Source organism: Pteropus vampyrus, unplaced genomic scaffold (genome assembly GCF_000151845.1).
Source record: "Pteropus vampyrus isolate Shadow unplaced genomic scaffold, Pvam_2.0 Scaffold365, whole genome shotgun sequence".
Lineage (NCBI taxonomy): Eukaryota > Metazoa > Chordata > Mammalia > Chiroptera > Pteropodidae > Pteropus > Pteropus vampyrus.
Genome location: NW_011889146.1, coordinates 532,783 through 543,429, shown reverse-complemented (window position 1 = coordinate 543,429; position 10,647 = coordinate 532,783). Strand labels below are relative to the sequence as shown.

Here is a 10,647-nt window from a genome sequence, read left to right as displayed (position 1 = left end):
CTTAAAGTGGTTACTGTAACCAAATGCACTATTTAGGTTTTCCAAGAATTCTAAACCAGTAGTTGATTAGTCCCTGTTCAGATTCAGGCAGGCTGATGAGACTCTTTCAGGAAGTTCTATCCATTGTGCTGAAAGGCTCTTGTTAATACAACAGCAAAGGCACTGAGCACTTCAACAGCTTTAGGGCCAACAAAGGGATACTTTGTAAGAGCACAATACTCAGAATTTTCACAGGACAGTTCATATCTGCACTCCTATGAGCGATTTTCTGTCTCCCTGCCATGTAGGCTGTGTGTGTGTGCTTTGCGCGCCTAGATTATCAGAATAGGAATGGATCTTGGGCTTGGGGATGAGTGTGTTAAGGGAAGAGAGGAGGGACATGGGTCAGGTGAAGCGAAAAATAGGTTGGAGACTCTGGAGGAAAGGAAAATGGTTAATTTGGATTGTTTGATCTTAAATACACGATCGGGTTTGTATTTCAAGTTCTGCCACACTTGCGTTCATTAATGCCCCTTTCACGTCTCTTGAGTACGCAGCTTGTGTTCAGAACCAGGCCAGCATAGGCAGGACTGGGGAGGGAAGCCATTCTCTTTAGCTGAGGGAGAAAAATCTAATGTGCACCCTGAGGGGAGATGGATCTCTAGAGTGTAAAAATGTGTTCCTGAGACCAAATGGGAAAAGGTTTAAGGTGAGGAATCAGGCAACCAGAAAACTGAAGCTTCAACCCTTGCTAGGCGTAGGGGTGCGGAAGGCGGGTTGCTCACAGGGTGGGGGTTGTAGAATGCTCCTCATAGCCCCTGGGCAGGGGAAGGGCAGAGGACTGGGAACGTGTGTGGCAGAGGCTTGCTCTGCCAGGACGAGATGTTGGAGTATGAGGGTGGGGTGGGGGCCTGGGGGGTGGCTTGGAGCCCTGGTGGTGGCTGCCTGACGTCACCGGCCTCTCTGGCAATAGGCTGCGAGCTGAGCTCCCCGAAGCGGCAGCAGCAGCGGCGGCAGCACGGCTTGGTCTCTGGCCCCTTCACTCCGCGCCTTCTGCAGCCGCCACTGCAGCCGCGCGGCACGGCTCCCTCCCTACAGCCAGCTGGTGGCCCCAGGTAAGGGATACGGTGCGGCTAAAGGCTCGGGGCACCGGGGCGGTAGGGTGGCCGGGCGCGAGTGGGTAGGACAGACCAGGCGGCCTGCGCAGGCACTCCTGGCCGTAGCTTCGGCCCCCGCCCCTGTCCAGGCTTGCGCGCCGCCTCACTGCTCTGCAGTGCAACAGTTTGCAGCTGCCTTTTGAGAGCGACAAGGGGCTGTGCTGCTCTCTGCAGGTTTACCTGGTTCTGGTCCCGGGAAAAGCCTCGGGGCCCTCGGGCCGAGGCTGGGAAGGCCGAAGAGAAGGTCGGGAACCCAAACTTTGCAGGCAGGAACCATCCCCCTTCAGTTTCCAGCCCCCTAGAAAGAAGCAAGATACTGTCAAGTGGGGAGAGGGTACACAGGGAAATGGGGAGAAGGGGGCGGTTGCGGAGATGAGCTTTAGCTGAGCGGTGTTTCAGCTGCTTTTTTTTTTTTTTTTTTTTTGGTTGGGGGGAGGTACCAGAGAATAAGGCTGGAGAAAGGATGGAGCGCGGTCCTGCGCGTCAGCCACAGCGGTGGACAGAGGCGGAGCGGGATGTGGTGCCAGGGGACCCCTATGGGAATCGGACCTAAGGGATCTGACATCGTCTGGAAAGGGAGAGTCAGGAAGTGGAGGGAAGAAAAGGGAGGACTGCGTACCCCGAGCTGGCTTGGCGACCTGGAGTGAGTGCTGGAAAGTGTAGGATCCAGGGAAAGACATCCACTGAGAGGGTGCAGGAAAAAGGAGGGGCAGCGTTCTGGGAAGCGGGGACCACAATGCGAGGTGGCTTCATGTCTGTTGTAATTAGAAAGTTGTGCAGGGCGCAGGGAGGCTGCCTTATCTGCTGAGTAATCGTCATCTCTGCGGTGCGGGCGCAGACCCCTTCCCTGGTAGTGGCTCGAACCTAAAGCTGGCGGCTCTGGTGTGCGGCCAGGGACGGGCGGGCTGGGGTCCTCCGGCTGCGGAGACGACGGGCAGTGTCCAGCTGAGGCAGTGTGCCTAAAGGGCAGTTTTGCAGTGGCGCTGATCTTCCCGGTCCTCCGCACTCTCTTGAGCAACGACAGGGATCCTAACTAAGCCTGTTCTCTTTGCAGCCTGGTGCCTTGGCAAAGGAAAAGGGAGCGTGGACACGCGTACAAGGCGGGTCTGGAGAGGATCTCCCGGGCATCGCTCGCTCCCCTGCCAGCTTGCTTGCCTGCAGTTGCTCCCTCAGTCCTTTGCTCGCACGCGCATCCACTCCCATACCAGGGAGTAGTTTGGGGCGGCGTGGGCTCTCTCCTCTTCTTGGCCAGTGGAAACGGTGTGCCCAAGAGAGGAAGTCTGGTGGGCTTGGCCCCTCCCAGCCCAGCGCCAATGAGTGCCAGGGCGCCAAAGGAGCTGAGGCTGGCGCTGCCGCCGTGTCTCCTCAACCGGACCTTTGCTTCCCCCAACGCCAGTGGCAGTGGCAACGCAAGTGCCCGTGGTCCGGGTGCAGGCAGTGGCACCTGCATTACGCAGGTGGGACAGCAGCTCTTCCAGTCCTTCTCCTCCACGCTGGTGCTGATTGTCCTAGTCACCCTCATCTTCTGTCTCATCGTGCTGTCCCTCTCCACCTTCCACATCCACAAGCGTAGGATGAAGAAGCGGAAGATGCAGAGGGCTCAGGAAGAATACGAGCGGGATCACTGCAGTGGCAACCGCGGCAGCAGGGGGCTGCCCCCAGCGGGCGACCAGGCCCCTGCCCATGTAAAAGAAACCCGGCTGGAGAGGCAGTCCCGGGACTCCGCCTTCTGTGACCCCTCCAATGCCTCCTCCTCCCCTTCGTCCCCTGGCCTCCCGTGCCAGGGTCCCTATGCTCCTCCGCCTCCGCCACCGGCCCCCAGTCCTCAAGGAGCACATACAGCCTCCTCCTGTTTGGACACAGCTGGCGAGGGCCTTTTGCAAACAGTGGTACTGTCCTGATTGCTGAGCCCCTCTCCTCTCCCCTTCCTTGTTTCCAGCAAATTTACCGTCCTAGCTTTTTTTCCCCCTCCGTTCTTGCTCTTTCACTTTCCTCTGGCCTCTCTTTCCTCTTCCTTCTTTCCTTATCTGCCCTCCCCTTACTGTTTCTCCTTCGCCGAGGCACTGTGCGGTACTTGTAAATATTGGGCAAGGAAAGTCTCGGAAGAAGAAATAACACTGATAAGAATACTTTATTATTAATATTTATAGTAATTATTATAATACTAATAACACAATCCAAGCGCATGACAAATCACATAATTTCTCATTGTCAATGAAAGATGCGTCTTTCCTCTCCACCTTGCGCCCCCCACAATAAGGAGGAGAAACCGCACAAGCTACCAAATATATAACAGGCATTGACCCCACAGCAAAGGGAGTGGAGGGGGCCCGGTGTGTTGTACATAGCTGTCAGGTTAAGGTTTAGTTACCTTCTTTACCCTTCACCCCCTCAAGGTTTCACTTTTCCTTCAGCTTTCCTCTCTTCCCCATTCCCATCCTCAGCCAGGCTCAGGCAATAGTATATTGTAAAGAAGACGTCTACGTTAAGCACCAGGACTACAAGAGGCCACAGAGACAGTCCCAGAAAAACGTTAATGACAGGTACCGCTCTCCAGTCAGCCCTCTTTTCACCCCATAGTTAACCACGCCCTTTTCTAGGAACAGGCATTTTAATTTACTTTTAGATATGTCCCTCGCTGGCCGAGCATAAGTATATTAAAAATCTTTAAATGTTTTTTTTTTTTTTTTTTTAATCTACTGCTTTAGCTCCCTGCACCGCCCCCACCTATATACCTTTGACTTGTGGCATTTTCAGGATTCACAAAAGATCCGGAAGCTGTCTAGCCAGGTCTGGTGCTGAAATTGCCTCACCGAACTGGTTACATTCTTTGGTTGTGCAGGCCAAGGAGGGGCTGTTTTGGAAAATGACTATTCTGATTTTTTTGTTGGTTTCTTCTTTTTCTACAACTGGGTTTACGTGTAGTGTTGGTTTTTCTTATTATTAAATATTGCATAAATTGCCTTTTTTTTTGTAAAAAAAAGTATTAGGTGATGTCTAGTACTAAAAGTACAGTATCTAACCAGCCAGAATGTTTCCTGTTTAATTTTTAGAACAAGTACACCTTTATTATATATTTATTATATTGGTACCAAATACAGAAGCAAACTATAGTTCTGTTCTATGTCCTCCAAACTGTATATTCTTGTTCTTAATTTCCAGTCGTAGGTATGATAGTTACCACTGAATGAGGAATTCAGTGGCACAGGCCTGGCTTCTGCTGTTTCCAGAAGTATTCTTTTGTATCTTACTCTGTAGTAGACTGTTATAAAAAGATAACACATATGTTTTCTTTTTTCTTTTGTGAATAACAGAAACAACCACAACAGGAAACAAACAAATAATGGATGTGCAGGAATGCCATCTATTAAAACATGGTTAATATTTAAACAATGCCTGTAGTCCTCCCTGCATGCAGTTATCACCTGGAGGCAGTGGTGTGTATGCTTGCTTGTACTGTATGTGTTTGAAGGTGAGACTGGTGGGGATGTTGGGCAATTTGGATGACAGGACATGCAAATTTCAAGAGAAGTTAAACCCAGTAACTACTTGTAGGATAAAAATGTTTACAGCTTGTTGAGTTAGAAATCTGTGCTTGCATCTACGATATGGCAAAGGAAGGGTTCTCTTTCTGAGTCTGGCTTACCTAACTTCAATGAATACATAAAGAAATACTGAGAAAAAAAGTGAGAGGAGATCAATTTTTTAATTCTCCTAATGCCAGTCAAGGCCATCTTTGCTAGAAAAGGAGTTCACCTATGGTTATTTACCACTTTGTTTCCCCTGGATTGTTGATAGAAGGAGCCAGAAGCATGTTACAATCTTAATTATATGCAGTGGCATCCTTTCTTGGAAACCAATTCTTTGACGGCTATTCAAGCATTTGGAAAATGTACGAAAGAGAATATTCTACAAAAAGCTCAACCAAAAGAGTCCTTACTAACCTGCAGAGTGTAAGGCAACTGTGCCCCTATGTGCATCCCTCTCCCAAGTAACTAATAGTTCTAGATTCTTTGTCTTGGTTCCAGGCATATGTGCTCTTTTCCAGAGAAAATATTACCTCTGAGGTTTTAGGTCATCTATTAAATTGCCCAAGCTCAGTTTGCAGCTTTTATAAAAATAATTTAATAAGCTTAATTTTAATCATCCATGAGATATTCATTCAAGTCCTTCCCTGAAGCACAGAGGATCATCATTTAAGCGTGCCATGTTGTAATATTAGGAAGACCAGGTATAATCTTTGGGTACAATATATTAAACAATGAACCAGATTCTCTCCGGTGCCTTAGTCACTTCCTAGTAATGGGTAAAAGAGTACATTAATTTCCTCAGGCCACTAGAGATTCTTTTAGTGTATCAGCTATATGTTGTATATCAGAATGACTAAGGCACTGTGAAGAAGAGAGTCCATTAATTTTTGTAGCTCACCCTCATCTGACTGTAGCTCTTTAATATCTTATTACGGAGTGACTTTTGGGCTTGAAATTTGAATAGAATCAGAGACTCAGAAGAAAGCGTCTTCATTTCCAATGAGCTCTACTGAGTGCATGAATATTATTTTCTCCCCCTTATTTGGTGCACTCTTTACAGTGAATATTTTCCCATTTTATTAAAGCAATAAGATGTTCTGTTGTGAGCAATGCTGGATGATGATTCCATTTCCTTGGTGCTGAAGCTACTCATACATTCTTGCCTTATGAATCATAGTGCATTCAAGGCATGCAATAATAATCCCCTTCTGAGGAGCAGCCTGTACACTCTTGGGGGTAATTATGAAATTGTCCTATGTAATTTTTCCCCAGAGGAATAAAAAAAAAACAGGAAAAATAAAAAGCATTATGTGTATTGTTTTTAAAAATATCTTGATACCTCTAACCATGGGCACACATCCATAATATGCTCTTATTGTTCACCTTTAAATATGTGTGCCTTTCTCCATTAATTGACTATGGTTCAGTATTTTTAACAGTGCTTTGTGTAAAGATGACGTGGTTTGTGAGTCAAATTTCACACTGAGTTTAGTACACTCAGAGCCCTAAGCTTCTGGTAGTATCACTTGAGATTTTTTATGAGATAGAGAATTACATGAAATTCTAGTAATGTCAGTCTCCCACCAATTTATTGCCATAAGCGCATACCCAAGAAATTTGCACAGGCCCTGTTTAAAGCATTGCTTCTTACAAAGCTCAATTGACAGTCTCAGGAGTTTGGGATGCAACCAACAGGGCATTTTGGATTTCATTTATGTGAAACAAAAGGCAATCTGAAAATAGCTAAACTTATTTTAAAGATTTTATTCACTGATGTCCCGTCAAACTAATTGCTTCAAATCCCTTTAGCTACAGCTCAACTTCTGCACTTGCTATTCAGTATTAATAAGGTGGCATGCTTAATTCTTATTGTTTTTAAAAATGAGAAAATTGGAGAGAGAATACCATTATGTCAACCATGTGGGACTCTGAATCTTAAAAATGTAGATGGATATAATCTTCTTTAGAATTTATATACACCCATAGATATGTATTTATATATACATACATTTTGTACAAATTTACAATGGACTTTTTGTATTCTCTTTTCTGTCATTACTAGAATGAGATGGAAACCAAATAGATGTTCCATCCTCCTATCTGGAGAAGATATTGAGAAGTCAGGTATATGCATGTACATATTTCTCTGATGTCAAATCTGAGTGACTTTCTCTTTATTTAATGAAAAGGGAGAGTCCTGGTTGGCTCGGGAAATTGGTAATTAGATAAGCTTCTTTTCCTAGTTAGTGACTCAAATGTAGCAATGATAATGAACTTATGACCATATCTACGTGGTCTAAATATTTAGATGGAAAGCAAAAATATCTAGAAGAGGTTTAGGACCACCTAGACCACAAATCTGTATTGTTGCTCAGTTTTTGATTTTCAACCTATATGTTGTGTGGAAGTACAACTTATATCTGCATAGCTAAAGGTAAAGTGAAAATATGACCATTATATGTTTAGTTTGATAGGTAGTTGAAATATGAATAAATTAGCTTTAAAAAACTTTGGCTTTTGCTTTTTCCCCCTTTTTTTTTTTTTTCATTTGATTTGGTTATTTTTTAAATTGCCGTTTTTTTTCCATTGTGCAGACATATGCTTTAAATGCTTTTCTGTGGATGACTGTTGAACAATTGCTAGCTGATATTATGTGGAAGTTATAGGTTAAAGTAGAACCAGAAACTTTTATGTAATCAGGTTCACTCCCATGTGAATCTGGACTTCAATTCTAAATCTGAAAAGCCAAGCCATCCTTTGTTGGATCTAATGGTATAACTTACAGATATTTTAGTTCATATGAGAACGAACTGACCCATCTATAGAGGGGCATTTAATTATTGGATTGAACATAAACCTGATTCTGATTTGGTTTTTGATTTACTTGATAAAATTTAAGAAATAGCTTTGATGGTTTGATGTCGACACATTAATGTCACCAACTTAATAATACAATAGATGCCATACAGGAATGCTTAGCTAAGAATAAGAATTTAATTAACTTTAATTGGGGACAATATCTTATCATGGTGGTCCTATCTGTTTGAGGCAGGGACACTTGTGATTTCATTGAGTTGTTTTTTAAAGAGAGATTAACAATAATCATGACAACAAGAACAAAAACAGAAAAACTGATTTTTCAAACTTGAGTATACCTAACAGAAAGAATAAAACAGATATTAGAATTCATGGAAAATTTGTTTTGCTTTTCTATCAATAAAAGAGTTTTCTTTTTAAATGGCTTTTTGAATACTATTTCCTTATTAATTTAATTTATGACATAGCAATATTATAAAATTACTCATTCTATTACCCTCAGATGCTCAAAGAATTTTTAAAAATTCTATCACGTATCTGACCTTTCTCACAAACTAACTGCATCTGAGAAATAGGAAGTGTATAAATTTTAGTATAACCAAATAAACTGAGTCCAGTAGAATAATTTAGCAATCCTTTTAGGCACATGCTCAGGCTGTTTAGGCATATACTTAGCCTCTCAGATTTCCTCTTTCCCTGACTGTACTTCTCTAATATAACCAGGTGTGCAGGGAAAGGATGTAGTTCACATGATTTTGTGGCAGTTATGGGAAAAGAGGGGGCCTCAGATTCTTATAATTTCCTATGGATCCTAGCTGAAACGTGCTCTGAGATCCTATTTGTCTATCCAGCTTTTGTGCTGATATTTAGCACTGCAGTCTTAGACCCTGACCTTTGTCCCTGGTGTCGGTCATCATCCATAGGAATCTATACATCCTTCCTTCTTGCCATCTCTAGATCCAGTAGTGCTTTCACACTTTGTCCCCTTCTTGTAGATATATGAACTTCTGTATGCCCTGCCCACTGTGGACCTACTATTGTAAAGCATAGGTTCTAGCTCAGGATCATTCATCTATCTACCTCCCACTGCCACTTCAGCTCTACTAGCCTTGATCCATGTTAGATGGTGTCACAAAGAAGGATTTTCTCTGAAGTCTTGTAGCCCCACTCTAATACATTCCAGGGGAAGGGGCTGCCATTTAGCCCTACTCCTTGGGCTTCTCCAAAGCTATTTAGATGTTTATGGAACACCACCCACTTCTCCTTGACTTCTAATTGCGGAGAAGAGAAGCATGAAAGCATTAACAGCTGCCCACCTCACTTTTTTTTTCTGTCTCATTTTTAATAAAAATTATCCCAGACTGCAAAAATCAAACTTTCCTCTTAATGCCCCCTTTTTCTACCTGAGACTTCTCTTACTATATAGTTACTGTCCACTTCTGCAGTGGACTTTGTCCCCTCCTTTCCAACTTCAGCCTTCTCACTAACTGTTAATGGCAGTTGGACAGGGTATAGGAGGCAGAGAGATAAGTTTATTGATAAGAGATCTTAAATTGAGAGATATTTGAAACATGTAAAGCTATCTTTGTATTCCTGCAAAAGACATTTACTCATAATTAAGGTTCTACCCTCCCTTTTTCTAAGAATGTGAGAACTCGATCATTATTCTACTTTTATTTCTCTATTAACTTCTATCAATTCCTGCAAGTTTGGTTAGAAAATCTGACTAGTGATTGAATCTTTTACCTTATATCACTATTTGGTCTCCAAGAACTTACAGTCTCTTCCTAATACTGGCCCATTACTTCACCTTACCCCTACCCTCTAGGAGCTGCAGATTGTGTGTTGGAAATGTTTCTTTGAGCTAGGCTAAACTTCTAGTGAATATTGAATACTGCAATGGAGATGAGTAGCCATCTCTACCTAAAGACAGCAGGAAGTATGGATTAATGCCACAGCCTAATCTCTAACAATGGTCCTCTTTCTCCCAGGAGGTAAATGCTCTTTAACCTCAGCTGTTTGGCTCAAAAGAGAGTTCGGTGTTCACGGAGCTAGCTCTCACAAGACTGACAGGCTCCACAATCCTATCAGAATTACCAAAGGACCCTCTTTATTGATATTTGTCCCTGAATCAAGGGTTTCAGGAAACAAGAACCTTGGCAGACATCATTAGGAAAGAACAATATAGAATAAGCTGGAAGACACACTTCTCTCTAGCTTTGTCCTTGTGGGCTGGACCCCTTTCCCTTCGTTACAGTGTGTCTTGTGGGGAGATGCACAAAGTATGGCGAGAATGTGGTGTTGATATGGCAGGATTATTTTCAGGGTCCACCCATGTTAATCATAGGTAACTTCATTCTTTTGTTACAGTTATATGGCCCTGCTTCTGATAGTTGTCAATCAGCTTGCAGTCCCCACTGTTTGGTAACATTCCCATGGCTAATCCTGGATTGACTGGCCATCAACTAGCAGTCATTGGCTGATTTTTTAAAATTTAGTTGAAATAATCCCTTCGAATATTTTGCCTCTAACATTTGAGGATTCATTCAGTCAACAGTTACTTACTTGAGGGTCAACTAGATGTCAGCCATTATTTCTGGTGCCAGAAATACAGCAGTGAACAATATAGGCAAAATATTCTTTCCTCAAAATATTCTTTCCTCATTGTTCTGCTGGAGAGAGACAATAGACAAAATATGTAAGTTAATTATGGAGTATGTCGTAGGGTGAAAAGTGCTATAAAGATAATAAGGCAGGGAAGGGGGATAAGGAGTGTGCCCAGAAGAGAGTGTTGGATTTAGGAAGGGTGGTTGGAAAAGGACTAACTGAGAAAATGGCATTTGAGCAAAGACTTGCCGAAGCTATACAAATATATAAGTTAATTGATTAAAAATTATTTAGCTAGAGTAATTTGTAAAACTGATTTCACCCAAGTTTCTAATTTTGTAAATGAGCAAGTAGAGATTTCGGTAGGAAGAAGGCAAGAAACTGCTGCCTACTGAATAATGTGTCAAGTGGTGACACTCCCCGGGTAGGAAAAAGGGTAAAATTTGCCCCTAACTTTGAGGAGCTTAGAGTCTAATTAACTAATACATTTAAGTTCTGTTCAATTATGGTAATAATTATATGTTAAAAGTACTTCAGGAGCTCCAAATAAGTAACAA

The 10,647-nt window shown here is 43.1% G+C and overlaps 1 protein-coding gene across 1 annotated transcript; it reads left to right on the top strand.

Annotated features, from left to right (window-relative positions):
• Nucleotides 1–861: 861 nt before the first annotated feature.
• CUNH11orf87 (chromosome unknown C11orf87 homolog) lies at nt 862–3,037 on the top strand. The gene is given in 5 exon segments (XM_011379561.2): nt 862–1,094; nt 1,311–1,380; nt 1,573–1,638; nt 1,640–1,656; nt 2,191–3,037. Coding segments are annotated over 5 exon segments (1,233 nt in total).
• The last annotated feature ends 7,610 nt before the right edge of the window (nt 3,038–10,647 follow it).